The sequence below is a fragment of the Microcaecilia unicolor genome, chromosome 9 (genome assembly GCF_901765095.1).
Source record: "Microcaecilia unicolor chromosome 9, aMicUni1.1, whole genome shotgun sequence".
NCBI classification, from domain to species: Eukaryota; Metazoa; Chordata; class Amphibia; order Gymnophiona; family Siphonopidae; genus Microcaecilia; species Microcaecilia unicolor.
Window position 1 is genome coordinate 23,440,541 of NC_044039.1, and position 17,994 is coordinate 23,458,534.

Here is a 17,994-nt window from a genome sequence, read left to right on the forward strand (position 1 = left end):
ACCAACATCGGAACTGCAAGCTGCTACCGTCTATTCAATGTAAGTATACAAAATGCTAATCTAAATACCAAAAGTTGGTGGCATCCTCTCAAAAAGGTGCAAAAAGCGCCATCGTTTTGATTTCAAAGGTTTTACATTCCTGGATTGTCTTCAAAATTTCCTTTTAAGACAATCCAGGAAGGTAAGACCTTTGATGTCAAAATGATGAAATATTTTGACACCCACCAGACAGGACTTAACAAAGATTTGGGCTTTCTATCCCACTATCTAACATAAATTCTACACTTTGTCACTGTGTTATCTGCCATACGTGTGTGTGTGTGTGTGTGTGTGTCTCTCTCTCTCTCATCCACCCAGCTCTCCCTGTTTTTCACCTAACCTATCTCTCCCTTTTCCTGTGAGACTGTCATTGGAATGCCTCTGTTTCACTTTATATTCTGATATTTGGCAACATTTGCTTATTTCCAATCTGAAGAAGTGTTACCTTTGAAAGCTAATCAAAAGATGTATTGTTAGTCCAATAAAAAAGGTATCATCTTATTTTATTTTTTCTGTTTTAATTTATTTATATTTATTACCTGAAATATTCTTATAATTCTTATGCTGAAAAAATTCACCATTTTGCCACAAGGACCTTTTATGGCACTAATTTCTGGTATTGCTGCTATACATTTTATAGCAATGTTGAACAGCATGGTTCATAAAAGTAAAACTGAGGGTTTGCCTGGGGTCTGATGCCCTTGCAGCTGGTCCTCCTGGGTAAGGGTTGCAACCCAGGAATCAAGCCTCAGATCTTTTAAATGGCCCTGCATGTACCATCTGTGCCACTAGGCTGGCCCTGAATGCTGTCCTTCTTAAAGAGAATTTAGTCTTAAATTCTAAAATGGCTATCCTAGAAAATTCTACTAGAGTTTAAACATGTAAACCTGAACATGTTTATGGAGGTTTTGAATTATTACTTTGATAATCAAGTCTCAGGCCTGAGTTGCCAAATAACTATACAATCTTCACTGTGCTAGCTCAGTTACATTTTGTATGGAGCTTGTAGCGTTATCAATAATGTGTTCATAAGGAATGTATTCTGTAATCAACAGTATTACTTCACTCTACTTGCTCGGGCACCCGACAACACAGACTCTTAATCTGATGTATGTCATCCAGAGCATGACTCACTAAAACGTTGTGGTGATAGCCTAAGCTTTCATGCACTTAACTCAAGCAGTTTGAGATAATTATAGAGGCAGAAAACAAGATTTTCAAAATGTTTTTATTCTGTAGGGAAAATAACACATAAACACAGCAGTCATTCTTGCTCAGGGGAAACAAGGGATAGAGAATTCATCTAAGAATAGCCAACAGGTTAGAAGGTCATGATTAAACGATAAATTGTGAAGGGCCTAATTACTTCCAAGGGAGTTTAGAGAAGCCTGCTTTGAATTTCACCATCCTTGTTCTTGCTGCTCTGTGCTGGTCTCCACAGTCTCATCTTCTCCAGAAGATGTCTATAGCTGGAAAAGTTCTGCATGGATGTGATGTCTGGGGTTATTAATTCATAAATGTGTTTGGACTAAACACACAAAAAAAATGCAATTCTATAAGCTGGTGTCTACACTTAGGTGACGGAAGAGAGGGTTCTAAAGTACACAAACAGCAAAAAGAAAAAAAGTACAATTGGGCCTTCAAGACTGTGACAAGCAAGAGTCGTTTATTCTGAAACACATGACACGGGCCGTGTTTCGGCATAACAACGCCTGCCTCAGGGGTCTAAGTCCTCAAAATAGTCTCCAAAATAGACACCAAAACTAAACAAATACTTGAGATAGTGCTAATAGATTTAATAGATTAGAAAAACGCCGTAGTGTGTCTTTAAAGTCTGAACTTCTCCTGCACACAGCAAACATAAATGCCAGCAGCACAGCAGTTCAAATCACTGCAGTGATAGGGCGTTTTTCTAGTCTCCCTAATAGGTATCTTGGTAGCTCTGTCGGCTCTTTAACAACGTATCATTAACAAGTTATAGGAGGTGGGGAAATTTGTTGAACTATATTAACTTCCAATTAGATATATCCTTTTTTTGTTTGTTTCATAAGTACATAAGTAATGCCACACTGGGAAAAGACCAAAGGTCCATCGAGCCCAGCATCCTGTCCAGGACAGCGGCCAATCCAGGCCAAGGGCACCTGGCAAGCTTCCCAAATGTACAAACATTCTATACAATCAAGCCATTGTGACATCACTAATGAGGTTGGCTCTTATTGGTGGAATGAGCCACTATGACATCACAATAGGTTAAATCACTGCTCTATGTAATAAAAGTGAGCCAAGTAGAGGACATGCCACACTGGGAAAAGACCAAGGGTCCATCGAGCCCAGCATCCTGTCCACGACAGCGGCCAATCCAGGCCAAGGGCACCTGGCAAGCTTCCCAAACGTACAAACATTCTATACAATCAAGCCATTGTGACATCACTAATGAGGTTGGCTCTTATTGGTGGAATGAGCCACTATGACATCACAATAGGTTAAATCACTGCTCTATGTAATAAAAGTGAGCCAAGTAGAGGACATAAGTACATAAGTAATGCCACACTGGGAAAAGACCAAGGGTCCATTGAGCCCAGCATCCTGTCCACGACAGCGGCCAATCCAGGCCAAGGGCACCTGGCAAGCTTCCCAAACGTACAAACATTCTATACAATCAAGCCATTGTGACATCACTAATGAGGTTGGCTCTTATTGGTGGAATGAGCCACTATGACATCACAATAGGTTAAATCACTGCTCTATGTAATAAAAGTGAGCCAAGTAGAGGACATGCCACACTGGGAAAAGACCAAGGGTCCATCGAGCCCAGCATCCTGTCCACGACAGCGGCCAATCCAGGCCAAGGGCACCTGGCAAGCTTCCCAAACGTACAAACATTCTATACAATCAAGCCATTGTGACATCACTAATGAGGTTGGCTCTTATTGGTGGAATGAGCCACTATGACATCACAATAGGTTAAATCACTGCTCTATGTAATAAAAGTGAGCCAAGTAGAGGACATAAGTTCATAAGTAATGCCACACTGGGAAAAGACCAAGGGTCCATTGAGCCCAGCATCCTGTCCACGACAGCGGCCAATCCAGGCCAAGGGCGCCTGGCGAGCTTCCCAAACGTACAAACATTCTATACATGCTATTCCTGGAATTGTGGATTTTTCCCAAGTCCATTTAGTAGTGGTTTATGGACTCGTTTTAATTAAAGTTTGGTAGGACCCATAGGTACCAGCTCTGTGGGTGCTTGAGCATCCCCAGTGTTGAGCAGATGCTTTCACTAAGTTTGTCCAAGGGAGAAACGGGTAGATTGTGATGGGTTTAGCCATAGCATCCTCAATCATTAAGAAAAGTTGGCTCCTAGCCCTTAAATTTTCACATAACTATTCACTAACTAGCTCCCGCCATGTTTGAAACAGCTGACCGACACTGTCCGTATTATGACGTCAGGACGGCCTGACGTACCAACGTACCAAGCTTCTTCTTTCCCTTCTTCCCCTCCCCCCCTCCCCCGGGGAACGCTTGAATTCTCTGGCGTAGCGAGGAGCTCTCGCGCCAGCGTCATCATCTCTGCATTAGTCGCAGCAGAGCAGACGGTGTGTGAGGCGCGTGAGAGAGACGGACAGTCAGGTTCCGGAGCCGCCGCTATCCCAGCATGCCCCTGCGGGACGGCTCTCACCATAGAGCCGACGACACGGTCGGCCTCGTCTCGCCTCCTCTCTGCGGGAAGATGGCGGGCCTGCAGCGGCAGCCCCTGGCAGTCTCCGGAAAGGAAGAACAACAGGAGGAAACTCAAGTGGCGGTGGGCCCGCCTGAGAAGGTTCACGTGAACGGGGAGTTGGAGTCCGAGGAAGCTGCCAAGAAGAAGAAAAAGAAGAAGAAAAAGAGCAAAACGGCGGCAGGTAGGGGGAGGGACGGACGAGATGGGGAGGAGGAGGAGGGGAGACCCGAAGGTAGACGGGACCCTTGGGGGGGGGGGGGGGGGAGAGATACTCTTCGAGAGAATGAGGAAATGGGGGGGGGGTGGTTGGGGGAAAGGGGTGTGTGAGAAGGGGGGGGAGAGATACTCTTCGAGAGAATGAGGAAATGGGGGGGGTGGTTGGGGGAAAGGGGTGTGTGAGAAGGGGGGGGGGAGAGATACTCTTCGAGAGAATGAGGAAATGAAGGGGGGGGGGGGGGTGAGCGCTATGGAAGATAGGTTGGGGCAGGGGGTTCTGTCTGCCGAAGAAGGGCAACATCAAGGAAGGTATTAAGTTATGTCCAATAAAAAAAGGTATCATCTTATTTTCTTTTCCATGTTTTATTTTGTTTGATTTCTGTTGATAACCTTAGGGGAAAAAAAAGGGGGGAAGGGACCGATTTGGGGATTTCAGTTACGGTTGATAGACCAAGAAAAAGAAATTATTCTTTTTGTCCCATTTTTTTAGACCCTGCTTTACACGTGTAGTGATTACAAGCTGCCCCCATTGGCCGTATACTCGTTGCGCACAGAATGTGTTGCATAATCCTTGATGGAGTCCTACTTTTGAAACTGGATGTAGACACTGCACCCGTTCGGACCGTAGTGTAAAGTCCCTTTTCTGACCGGTGCACCACGACCCTGCTGTTTTTCCAGAGGGAACGAGCAAGAGGTTTCAGAGCAGAAGAAACCATTTGTCAAAACATCAGTTGGAGTTTGTGCAGGATGTCTCTTGGGTTCACATATTATTTTGTAGTGGTACCTACAATTTTCCATTACCAGTGCTGATAAGGACATAAAGATTGACAGTTGAAGATTTAAGTTTGTGGGTCTAGAGCTGTAAACAGAGTTTTTTTGTTTGTTTGTTTAGGATATCCAGTAATGAATATTTGTCCAGTTTATGCATATCTTTAGCCTTCTAAATCAAGAACAAGTTTATTGCGTAGCTTGGTTAGCTTAGATGCCAAACTTGTTTGTGAACCTTGAATTTTGGCGTTACAAACATATAATTAAAGGCATTTAGTGATATAGCTAGTGTTTAATGCTGTCAAGTTTTTTTTTTCTTCATGAACAGATCATTCTGTGCTGCATAAGCATATTGAGAGTCACAGAATGGCATACAGTTGATCAGTGTGACCTGGTTTGCCTTCCCTTTGTCTTGGTATGAAGTGCTTTTTGAGACTGTTTACCTTTGCTTTGGCCTTCTGAATTAGGGATGGGAAACGAGGGTTTAACTAGGAGTAAATATAAAAGGTTATTGAATATGTGTAGTTCATACTGTAGCTGCTGTTCTAATTTTAGGGCATGAAATGTATACAGTTTTTGCTTATGTCTGTGATGATTTATTTTTTATTTATTTATTTTGGTCCACAAACTGTTCCCCAAGCTTAAGTCAGCTTAGTTCAAAACACATTAACTACTACTACTACTACTATTTAGCATTTCTATAGCGCTACAAGGCATACGCAGCGCTGCACAAACATAGAAGAAAGACACCAGAGTATTAAGCTCTCTTGGTCCTGGGGAAAACTATCTTTGTTTAAATTTTTATTGAAAAAGTTGCAGAGAAAAGAGAAAACAATACAATAGGTTAACAACACTGCAAAGCATCCTAACAATAGCACCATGATACAAACCTTAACATGCCACTGTTTATGAGAAAACAGAACCCGCACCTCTGCATTACATGTTGTTGCATGATCCATTCCACATAAGAGAAGGCTGGAAATCTGGTCTTTAGAAGTTGTAATACAATATGTGGTACCAATATAAGAGTGCTTTTTTTTTCCCTCTCCAGTTCAGTCAGAACTAGACTGGGATCTGGTGCCATGAGCCTTCATTGGGTTTTCATCAATAATTTATATTCTCTCACACCCTCATATCTCACACCCAGCAACCATCCTGGGACAGGAATTATGCACTCTGGCTCTCTTCATAACTTAGATGATCAGTCAGAAATCATGAGTATAAGTGCTATTCCCATGCAGTGACCACAAGCCCTTTCTGGCCCTTGTGGGGGGGGGGGGGGTGTGTATGAATAATGCCTTATGACCTGAGGAGCAGGAGAATCAAGCTGCCTACACGGTAGTTAGTGTACAGCATTTATCTGAGCCCCTGGGGATGCCCCCAAAGTTGATATTTTATATGAGAAGGGGCTTGTGTTCTTTAAATCTCATTTTATGTTACACTGGCTGATCACATAAATACTGAATAGCAGACGCTAAGAGCATTTCCTTTGAAAGACCATTCTTTATTTTAACTACAAAAAGGTGTATATCAAATCCTATCACCTTTCCCTTTTGTCGCATCTCACTAGCAGTGTTTGCCAGTACTGAAAAAGAGGCCATCTGTGTTTTATGAATAATATACAAAGATTGCCTCTTCAAACATTAATGCTAAGACTTCTGAGCAGCTGATGTTTTGAAATTTAGATTCACATGTTCCGGTCATAAGACCAAGCAAGACATCAAATATTTTCTGCTGTAACTAAGGAGACAAAGCACAGTAATGCTGAGCTGACAGATATTAGGAGATCTTATCTAAGCCACATTAATGGTGGAATATGTGAAGCATTTGACCATTATTCAGATTGCTGATGGGAGTGAAGTAGAGGGGTAGGAAACATCTATAAACCAGTAGCACTGAATCCCAGGGCAGTGCCTTGAGGAGACTTATATGGAGAAAATCTGAGGGAAGAGAGCCAGAGATTTGACAGATTCCTGCAAAGGATGCTTGAGGACACACATCTTTTTGCTGTGCTGAAGATATTGATATTTTTCATGATGTGGACAGTAAGATTAAGTACATTTTCATTTCTTTTAAAGGACCACAGGATGTAGAGAAGGATATGGGAGCTGCCTCTATTAATGATGTAACAAAGCAACTGGAGAAACAAACATTGGATGACAAGGATGAAGATGATGATGGTAACTAGTGTGTGCATTACTAGCTAAATAACCGCTTGCTTTATATTGGCTAGAACCAATCTAAAGTGAACGTTAACAGCATGGTTGTAAGCTTTGTGCATCTGGCCCTCAGTCTGTTGATACCTGCTATAGTACTTGAATGGTGCCTAATAAGGCTTCCTTATCCTACCAGGCCAGGGGTGCTCAAGACACACCCAGGTTGTCAGGATACTTCCAATGAATATGCATGAGAGAAATTTACATGCGCTACATCCATTGTATGCAAATTTACCTCAGCATTGAGGGTATTTTGAAGACCCCCTGAGCACTGGGCTAGGAGCTGAACTAGACAATAATCAGCACATCTCATCCATTGGTAAGTTTGTAAACATTACAGCGTTGGCAGTAACTGGAAAGCACTGGGATCACGGCCCTAGGAGAATTATGGAGAAGGAAGAGATGATCGCTTGGGATGTTCCCATTCCTACTGTTTTGCTACCAGCGGATGGCTGTGGAGAAAAACTTAACTGCTCCAGTGACATCATCATTATAAGGGTTGGTGTAGACTGGAATCCCCTGTTTGTGTGCGTGAAAAATAAATATAAAACTTCAGCAGATTGTAAAGTGGGCTGGTGTAGTGAGGAGTGAAGAAAGCCTGATCCCTGGGGGTTTTCAGTCCATAGCCTGGTCCTGGGACTGATGCTGGCACAGGTCGCTACGGGACCCTGCTGGAAGGGGATGGGGAATAGTGGTCCCTGGTTCCACTGCAGAATCCTAGTGGGGGGGGGGGGGGGGGGGGGGGGGGGGGGGGGGGGGGGGGGGTGGGAAACAGGAGCTGGCTTGGTTCTCTTTATTCTTCTAGCATCCATAAACAGAGAAAAACTTGCTCATACAGAACTACCCACAGTTACCACTGTCACACACAAAGAAACCAAAGTGCCACTGTTGCTTACATACATTAACTTCTCAATGTGCCTTTGGAAACGGAAACTTGGTTAAAAGCAGTCTCAAAATGTGGACAGAGGGAGCATGACTTATACGTAGAATAGCCTTCCTGAGATGATATGTTGCAAAAAGATGGAGAACTTTGGGTTGACATTGAAGAGCAGAGACTGTAGGAATGGAAGGAGGAGTGGCCTAGTGGTTAGGGTGGTGGACTTTGGTCCTGGGGAACTGAGGAACTGAGTTCGATTCCCAGCACAGGCAGCTCCTTGTGACTCTGGGCAAGTCACTTAACCCTCCATTGCCCCATGTAAGCCGCAATGAGCCTGCCATGAGTGGGAAAGCGTGGGGTACAAATGTAACAAAAAAAAAAAGAGCAGAGACTGTAGCAGCTTGCCTAATAAACCAAGATACCCACCTCCTTGCAAACTCTGTTAGATAACCAAAATTTAACTTGTTTTCTTTAGTCATCTCCTGGATGGAGGGATCTCCTAGCCTTCACAAAACTGGCATGCAGTGGCTAAATTCTGGGTATGCATGTACCATTTTCTAGGAACCTGATGTCTGCAGTCTGTCACACTGATGGCTGTGTTAAATAGGGAAAAGGGAGAGGGTTTACTGGTTCTGTACTACTATGAGCCTTCATCCGGTTTTGATGGTGGCAGACACCCAAAAAAGCACTAAGAAACTGGTGAAATAAAAAGAAAAGGGGGTGAAATGTCACTGAATTGGTGTGGTTAAGACCTTTAATCTCAGTCTTCTAAATATTACCTACATATTGGTGGTTATTTGCTGATGATCAGAAGGGAGCAAAGAATAATGCGGAACCTGAGTCAAATCGGGTAATGCCATTAGAGGGCACTGGAAGTTCAATAGCTGTGCTGTATGCTGGATTATTTTCCTCAGAACAGCAACTCTAGAAACATTCATTTAACTGACTTGTTTTCCATTGAGATTTTCACCACTCGGGCCCACATAGGGATGTACTCTTTCTGTTTAAAAAACAAAACAAACATGCACTAATGTGGAACAACATAAAAGGCGATAAGAGGAATCCAAATGAAACTAATTTTTTTGCCTGTACCTTCCAATATCTGGCCAGCTTTCTGCTGTTAAATTGGGTTTCTTGAAGCTTGGGCACTGCTCATGAGTTATTTTTAAATGCTGGTTGTCCTAGGTGCTTTTGTGGATAACATGTCTGTCCTTACTGACATTGAGGTTTTTGTTTTACTAGATGGAGAAGGGGAAGGAGAAGGAGACGGAGCAGCAGGGAAGAAAAAGAAGAAGAAGAGAAAGAAGCGAGGATGTGAGTCTTGAAATGCAATTTTTGGCTCTTTTTCGGAGGTGTCTTTTTTGCCTGCCTTATTTCAAAGATGTTTCACCTTTTTCCTTTCCCATCTGGTTCTCATCAGGAACATGAAAGCAACTGTTCCATTATATAGCTTCGTACTATGTGGGGATAGTAGTCTTTATCAACTGACAACTGAGCTGAGACATCTCTCTTGGCATCTGTATTTTCTATCTCCTGGTGGATGGACACAATTTTCAGCCTCTGGTTCTGGGTGATTTGCTTCTGGTCTAGTTGATCTTTGTGAGTGGCTTGAGTCTGCAGAGTCCTATCTGGAGGTCTTCAGATCCTTTGTCTGTGGTCCCTGTGAATTTACTTCATCTCTCCCCAGTTTCCCATGGAGCTTTCCTTTTCCAGCACAACAGCCTAAAAAAAACCCAAAACAAAAAGAAAGAGGTTTACTGGAGAGTATGGGAAAGAGTATTAGTCCTGAGCCTTCCTCATCTGTGGTAAGACTTGTGGAGACTGTGAGCTTGGGGGGGGAGCAGTCGACAGGGGTAAGTCCGACTAAAGTTTGAGGTGGAACCACTTGGAGGGCTGCAAGGTCTACTTGGTGCAATATCCTGACTCGCTGCTTGAGAATGTTGTGTTGCGCTGGTGATGATAGGAGTGAATGGCGAATCTGGTGGAGGCAGTTAAGTGGCGTTCCTACTTTGGGACCGGCCGAGCGTTGGGACATTGCACTGTGAGCAAGTCAGGAATCCTGTGGGGCATAGAGGAAATGGTCGGTGGCAGCACATATTTGGATTCGGCGCTGCATCTGAGTATGTCAGGGTCTTCGGGCTCTTTGGCAGGGCTGATATGCAGTGTGATACAGGAGAGTGCAGGAACAGGCACCATTTGTTGGGGCTGACTGGCAGTGAGGAGCAGCCTCTGACTGATTAGACACAGCACAGCTGCCATCTTAAAACCTTAGGGCCTGACAGAGCATGCTGCTGCATCTGGATCTTTGTTTTCTTTGGACTTTATATTGCTCTTACACCAGGCCTATTTATTGAAGCAGGGTCAGTCGGAGTTGCTGCAAGGTGCTACAGTTTCTCATCCTGCTGCCCCTCCGGCTCTTAAGAGATCTTGTTTAGACCTCCAGGAGTGGGAGATAGAGAGAGAAACAGAATCTTATCTAATGTGGCCTCAGTCTATTCAGAGGAGCCCTTGTTGAAGGAGCTGTTAGAGGAGGGAGATGATTTGACAGTATTGAGGTTTCATAAAAGAGTAGCTCAGTACTCTTATTTCTGAGGCACTGGCAGTGCTTTTCATTGAGGAGCCTTCTGCTTCGGCATCAGGAGTTCCATCGTCATCTATCATGAGGTGCTTGGAGGTCCTTCTAAGGCCTTCCCAATGCATCCAGACATTCAGGACCCGATTACAGCAGAATGGGTCTCTGGACGCAGGGCTGAGAGTGGGAAGAGCCATGGCTCGCCTCCTCCCGTTCTTTCTGGAGGAGAAGGATAAATTGCAGTTTTCCAAGATGGGCTTCCTGGTTATTATGGTGACTAAGAAAACCACCTTGTCGGTGGAAAAGGGCATTGTTATAAAAGACCTACAGCCTTCAAATGACAGTGTTCAACTCATTCATGGCAAGAGCAGTCTGCAACATAAAACTAGCACCATAATGCCTTTCTGGAAGTGGGGTTTGACCTGCTTGGCGAATGCTATTTATGACATGTTACAGCCCACAATATGTCTTTGGCTTTGGCTGTTAGGGCACATCAACAACTCTGGTTGTAGCATTGGGCAGCTGAAGCAGCATCGGTCATGTCTAGTTAACCACTTGCCTGAAAGGGCAGTTTATTTGGAGACGATCTCGGTAACTTGGTGAAAGAACTGTGGGAAACTAAGCCACATCGGTTGCCAGAAGTTGCTGAAATGACTCTTGTTTTCTGTCTTCAGGGAGCTCTTGATTTCAGAACAGCAGACAGAACTGGCCTGGTCGTCAGCAATATGGTTGAGTCCTGCTTTCAGGCATGCCAATCTTCCTTTCATGCAGATAGAAAGTCCTCCTCTGTCAGCTAGATCACTCGATGCTTCCAGAGCTTCGCGATGATGCAAGGCTGGTCCATTCTTACTCCAGTGGGAGGACATCCTCAGGAGTTTCGGAAGGAGTGGTTCGAAATCACGTCGGATCAGTGGGTTCTGGATATTATTACAGAAGGCTACAATTTGGAGTTCTCCCACCTGGTTGCTTCTCTCTTTTTGTCGAAAGGAAACCAAGGTAGTCGAGGTTCAGGCTACCGTAGATTCCTTGCTGGTACTCCGGGCCATTGTTCCAGTTCCCCAGGCCAAACAAGTACAAGGCAGGTACTCTGCCTACTTCATTGTCCTAAAGAAGGAAGGCTCCTTCCGTCCGGCCTTAGGTTTCAAGGTCTAAACTGCTTCCTCAGAGTGTCCTGCTTTCGCATAGAAGACGTTAAGAGCAGTCATAGCCTGGGTTCAAGCGGGAGAATTTCTCACCGCCCTCAATCTCGAGGCGTACTTGCATATACCCATACAGCCACTGCATCAGACGTTTCTACATTTTGAGATGCTGGGCCGTCACTTCCAGTTCAGGGCTTTGCCCTTCAATCTCGCCACAGCTGTAAGAACGTTTACCAAGGTTATGGTGGTGGTACTTGCATATACCCATATGGCCACTGCATCAGAGGTTTCTATGTTTAACGGTGCTGGGCTGTCACTTCCAGTTACATAGTAACATAGTAGATGACGGCAGATAAAGACCTGTACGGTCCATCCAGTTTGCCCAACAAGATAAATTCATTGTATGAGCTACTTTTATATGTATACCTGACCTTGATTTGTCCTTGCCATTTTCAGGGCACGGGCACAGACTGTAGAAATCTGCCCAGCACTAGCTTTGCTTCCCAGTTACCAGTATTGCCACCCAATCTCTGCTAAGCTTCTGCGGATTCATTCCTTCTGAACAGGATTCCTTTGGGTTTATCCCATGCATTTTTGAATTCAGTTATCGTTTTCATCACCACCACCTCCTGTGGGAGGGCATTCCAAGTATCCACCACCCTCTCCAAGAAAAAGTACTTCCTGACATTTTTTCTTAGCCTGCCCCTCCCCCCCAACCCCTTCAACCTCAGTTCATGTCCTCTAGTTCTACCGCCTTCCCATCTGCGGAAAAGGTTTGTTTACGGATAATGTCTGTATCGTATCGCCCTTATTTCTCCTTTCCTCCAGGGTTTACTTGTTCAGGTCGGTAAATCTCTTCTCGTACGTAACACAAATCCCATACCATTTTTGTAGCTTTGCACCGTTTCAAGTCTTTTTACATCCTTAGCAAGATACAGCCTCCAAAACTGAACACAATACTCCAGGTGGGGCTTCACCAATGACTTGTAGAGGGGCATCAACACCTCCTTTCTTCTGCTGGTTACACCTCTGTATACAGCCTATCATCCTTCTGGCTATGGCCACCGCTTTGTTGGCTTCAGGTCCTCAGATATTATCACCCCTAGATCCCTCTCCTTTTCTGTGCACATCAGACTCGCCCTTCGGTCTCGCCTCAGCTCCAAGAACATTTACAAAGGTTGTGGTGATGGCGGTCTCTTTTCGGCACCAGAGAATCAGCGTGCACCCTTATTTTACTTGCAGAGAAGTGGGCTCCTCAGGCCTTGTGGGCTTATTCTCGAAGGCGTACAGCAACATCCTGGGCTGAGATTACCTTACTGTCTCCAGTGGATATTTGCAAACTGGCGACATGGTCGACACTGAATACCTTTGCCGAGCATTACAGAGTGAACGTTGTGGTGCACTCAGAAGCCAGTTTTGGGACTTCGATTCTCAGGGTGGCGGTGCCAGGATCCCACCTACTCCAGGGATTACTTGTTCTGAAATAATGGGAAGCTATGTAATGGAAGGAAAAATTAGGCCTTATCAAATGTTTTTTTTTTTTTTTTTCTTTCCATGGGTCCTTTCCACTATCCTAGAGTCCTGCCCAAGGTTTCTGAGATGTTTAGTCGGTGCAAAGAAATAGATCAAATAATGACTGTCACCTTGCGTGGTGCTTCCTGAATACCCCTTCTTTACAAGTTGTCTAGAGATGAGATGTCCACACTTGTTTGCTCATCTGGTAATTGTTAGGTTAGCAAGTTGTTTAAGGTGGTTGTGTTTATTCTGAGTTTCTCCTTACTGCTTGGCTACAAAAATACTGAGGAGCTGGACTGGATGTCCAGAGATGTTTCAGCTCAGGTTTTAAGTTCTCTGTCTCCACCTGCTGGTTGATGGACACAACTATTCCCATAGGTTCTGGAATAGTGAGAAGGCTAATGGAAAGGAAATTATCAGGAAAGACCTAATTTCTCTATAGTGAAGGTGGTGGAAAGTGTTTTTGTATAACCAGCACCACTGTACTAAATCCCTACTACCCTGATTCTAGCAGAGTTGTGAAACTACTTGTTCTTGGCCCATTTTTCTCCCACTGTAGAGGCTGTTATTTCTAGTCTTTTTTTTTTTTTTTTGTATTTTTGGTAATACATAAGTACATAAGTAATGCCACACTGGGAAAAGACCAAAGGTCCATCGAGCCCAGCATCCTGTCCATGACAGCGGCCAATCCAGGCCAAGGGCACCTGGCAAGCTTCCCAAACGTACAAATATTCTATACGTTATTCCTGGAATTGTGGCTTTTTCCCAAGTCCATTTAGTAGTGGTTTATGGACTTGTCCTGTAGGAAACCGTCTAACCCCTTTTTAAACTCTGCTAAGCTAACCGCCTTCACCATGTTCTCCAGCAACGAATTCCAGAGTCCTCACTGGTTTCTGGCCACCACCACCCTATATCAGACTGGAACAGAGCATGCTATATGTATAAAACATACTAGGGAGGCTTGTAAGTGCCCCAGTTTTTGGCACGGTCTTCTCAAGGGCATTAATATCCTGAAATAAATCCTAACACCTACACTAGAATTACAGCGAGTAATTATGTGGTGTAAATTGGACACTGCTGCATTTTTGGGGGGTTTAGTTTTGTTAGTGTCATGGTGATTTCTTAGCTTAGAAATTTTGGGGAATAAAGAATACAAATTGTTCAAAACACAATTTTTGTTTTTGGAATTCTCAAATGAAAATTATGTTATTTGGTAATAGAGAAATGAATGTCATAAGAGATTGAGGATGTACTCGGCACCTTTTTCTGAGCAGTTTCGATATCTAATTGCTACATTCATTTTTTTTTATTATTGAAAAGCATAATTTATTTTACCTTTGTTTCTTAAATGCCTATTTGTAATAGAGGCTTGGGTTAACTGTTTAATATGGTGATTTTAAAATTAGTTGTTTTTTATGGTAGTGTGTGGTGCTCCTAATTAGCAATTAGAAATGTTATTATATAAATGGCCATCCTATATAATAATTCTCACCGCCAACGTTCTGTGCCTGGGACCGTAGCTCCCTAGGCTGAAGGTGGTCTGCTAGGCAGACACGCACTGACGTCATGACAGCTGATTCCAAGGCAAGGGGAGGAGTACCCTACTCTTCCCCCTGCCTTGGAATCATCTGGCCCCCCGGACCGCCGAAAAGTGTCCCCTGCCGCCATTGTGTACTACCTGTGCTGATGGGGGACCCAAACCCCCGACAGCCGAAGTGTTGTTGTGCCCTTCGCGTTCCTTCCTCATCTTCTCTGGAAGTTCCTCTGCGTGCGTCTGACGTCAGCACAGGTAGTACACAACGGTGGCGGTGGGCGACAGGTTCGCTGATGGGGGGGCGGGGGGGGGGGAGGAATTGCCTGCCTAGGGCCCGTTTCCTTGGCTTCAGAAATGGGCCTTTTTTACTAGTTATTAATGTTTTTGTAATGTGATTTATTAGATTTTCATAATATTTACATTGTGGTTTTCCACTACAAGCCATCCTTTCTCCCCTCGGTAGTTTTTTTTTTTTTTTTCCTTTGATTTTATATATTGTAGTTAATTTCCTACTATGGCTTTCGTATTATTGATGTAAACCGCTATGGTGGCACCTGCCCTTTAGAGGTATATCAAATCAAGGAAATTTGATCACAGGAAAGGGATGGTAAATAAGACTGAAAATACTATAATGTCTCTGTATCACTCCATGATGCGACTTCACCTTGAGTATTGCGTTCAGTTCTGGTTGCCACATGTGCACTCCCAACAACAATGTAATAGGTCACATTGATGTAACCAACAACAATGTAATATGTTAAATTGATGTAAAATGTAAGCCACATTGAACCGACAATTTTGGTTGGAAAATGTGGGGTACAAGTGCAGAAAATAAGTTAAAAAAAAATAAAATAAAAAAGAAAGATATAGCGGAATTAGAAAAGGCTCAAAGAAGAGCGACCAGAATGATAAAGGGGATTGAACTCCTCTCACATGAGGAAAGGCCAAAGAGGCTAGGGCTCTTCAGCTTGGAAAAGAGACGGATAAGTGGAGATATGACTGAGGTCTACAAAATCCAGAGTGGTGTAGAACAAGTAGATTGGGTTTCTGCCAGGTGACCTGGCTTGGCCACTGTTGGAAACAGGATACTGGGTTAGATGGACCATTGGTCTGGCCCAGTGTGGCTATTCTTCTTAAGTTACCTACAAATGCACTCAGTCTGCCGCCCCTCACTACCTCTCTACCCTCATCTCCCCCTACGTTCCTGCCCGAAACCTCCGTTCACAGGACAAATCCCTCCTCTCATTACCCTTCTCCACCACCGCCAACTCCAGGCTCTGCTCATTCTGCCTCGCCTCACCCTATGCTTGGAACAGCCTTCCTTCCCATCTTCAAGTCTTTGCTTAAAGCCCACCTCTTCAATGCTGCGTTCGGCACCTAACTCCTACCTTTCAGGAAATCCAGACTGCCCCTATCAGACTGACTGTTCACGTGTCCTTTAGATTGTAAGCTCTTTGAGCAGGGACTGTCCTGTGTTAAATTGTACAGCGCTGTGTAACCCTAGTAGCGCTTTAGAAATGTTAAGTAGTAGTAGTAGTTTTCTTTTTGTGTATGATGTATAAAACAGTTTTCTTACATTAAATATTGGATTGTTCCATTATATACCAAATCTCATTATATGTAAACTTTTTTTTTTAATCAACTGTAGTAACAGTGTGTACCATTAAACCTGTCCCAGTGCTGCTGTTTTTTTTTTTTTTATGTGCTATTTTGAGAAAAGTTAACCGTGGCAACATGTTATTGGGAGCATGCCCAGGAGTGTGTGTCTCTCGCTTTCTGGTTGATACTGGTCCTAGGAGACTAGGAGTTTTTTTTTTTTTTTTTAATACAAGCAACTTAGGTTTCCTGTTCTTTCGGATGTGATGTTATAATTTTTTTTGCACGTTCTTTGTCTTTATTTAAATTTTAAATATCAGTATAGATGTGTCTATAGTGTTTGTTTCAGGAGTCGGTAGGCATTTCCCCCCCCCCCCCCCCTAATTAGTATCTTTTTGATAATAGAAATACTGATTTTGTCACAAAGGTGAGCCTCAACTCCATTCAGCTGCCTCCTTTCTTTCACCCCCCTCAACTGTAATACCTTGTTCTGATTCAGGGCTCTTTTAAAGCACCTGTGGTGTAAGTGAACCACAGACCATGTTTAGTACCAGCTGCAAACGCTTTGTAAGTCTTTTATTTCTACTCAACAGCCAAAGGGCAGACAGATCCACCCTCTATTCCAATATTTGATCTGTATCCTAGTGGGATCTTTCCAAAAGGAGAGGAATGTGAATACCCACCAATGCAAGATGGGTATGTACGAATTTTAAACTGTATTAAGGCAATGATAGTACAGTTATTAATGTTGAAAGACCGCTGGCCTAGGTGTTTATAGTTAAGTACTGGATTTCATACAGTTGCAATCAAGAGGTGACTGCTATACTTCGTAGACCTCCATACATTCCAGTGCCAATAAACAGTATTGTGGTGTGGGCTGGTAAACCTCAGTAACGATGCACTGTTTGGTTCTTTTAACCACAGTGTCTTTTATAGTCCTCACTGGTTTCTGGCCACCACTACCCTATATCATTTGCTATTAATATCCTAAGAAATCTCTTTGAGTAATTTACACTGCTATTTGCTTTTAGATATTTATACTCTTAGTAACTGTATACTCATCTTTTGAGTGTAATGTTAAATCTAGTCAGCTCGGGGATCCAGGCTACAGTTTTTAAGGAGCTGGTGGAGTGAACAGAAGTGCCCAGATTTGGGCTACATGGAATGGAAATGCCCAGGGCCAAGCACTGCTTTTTCTTTTTACTCCAATCCTATAATTGAGAGAGCTTGTGGTGTAGTCAGGTCATTTTACCTACTACGTTTGACGTGAGTGCAAATCCGGCACTTGGATTTCTGTCAGGTAGCTTGCCTCTGGCCAACTCGCCCATCCGTCTGGCAGGTGTTCACTTACTACATATGGCAGAATAACAATGGAATTTGATTAGGATGCAATTTCCGCTGATAAGAAAGATCTTGCGGTAGATACTAGTGGTGGTGAGGGGGACACAATACTAGAATGTAGCTCTATTGTGGTGTATACAGTGTTCATGGACTCTTAATAGGAGTTTCCACATGCATGCACTGGTACAGTGCTGTGGGACTCACGTTGTGATGTAGCCCAGTGAACATGAATAGCTATATTATCTCACAGAGCAGCAGTATAAGAGCTTGAGCACCCGCCAGGTTAAAGGAAAACTTTAAAGGTGAAGTTCTGGAAATTTCTCCCCACTGTTTTCATTGTTGCTCATTAGAATTTCTCATGTGCTGCTCTTCAGAAACTACCTTTTCAGTGATTTGGCCATTTCAAGTTTAATGTACCCTTTAATTGAGGTAGCACCAAGAGCATCCACTCCCCAGAGTGG

At 43.7% G+C, this 17,994-nt stretch overlaps 1 protein-coding gene across 1 annotated transcript in view; it reads left to right on the top strand.

Moving 5' to 3' along the window:
* The first annotated feature begins 3,534 nt into the window (after positions 1-3,534).
* METAP2 (methionyl aminopeptidase 2) overlaps positions 3,535-17,994 on the top strand; it is a 37,792-nt gene continuing 23,332 nt past the window's right edge. Inside the window, exons 1-4 of the mRNA XM_030214118.1 lie at positions 3,535-3,940; positions 6,822-6,923; positions 9,079-9,150; positions 16,786-16,888. Of these exons, the coding sequence (XP_030069978.1) occupies positions 3,694-3,940; positions 6,822-6,923; positions 9,079-9,150; positions 16,786-16,888 (524 nt within the window). The 5' untranslated portion in view covers positions 3,535-3,693. The remainder of the gene's footprint in view (positions 3,941-6,821; positions 6,924-9,078; positions 9,151-16,785; positions 16,889-17,994) is intronic.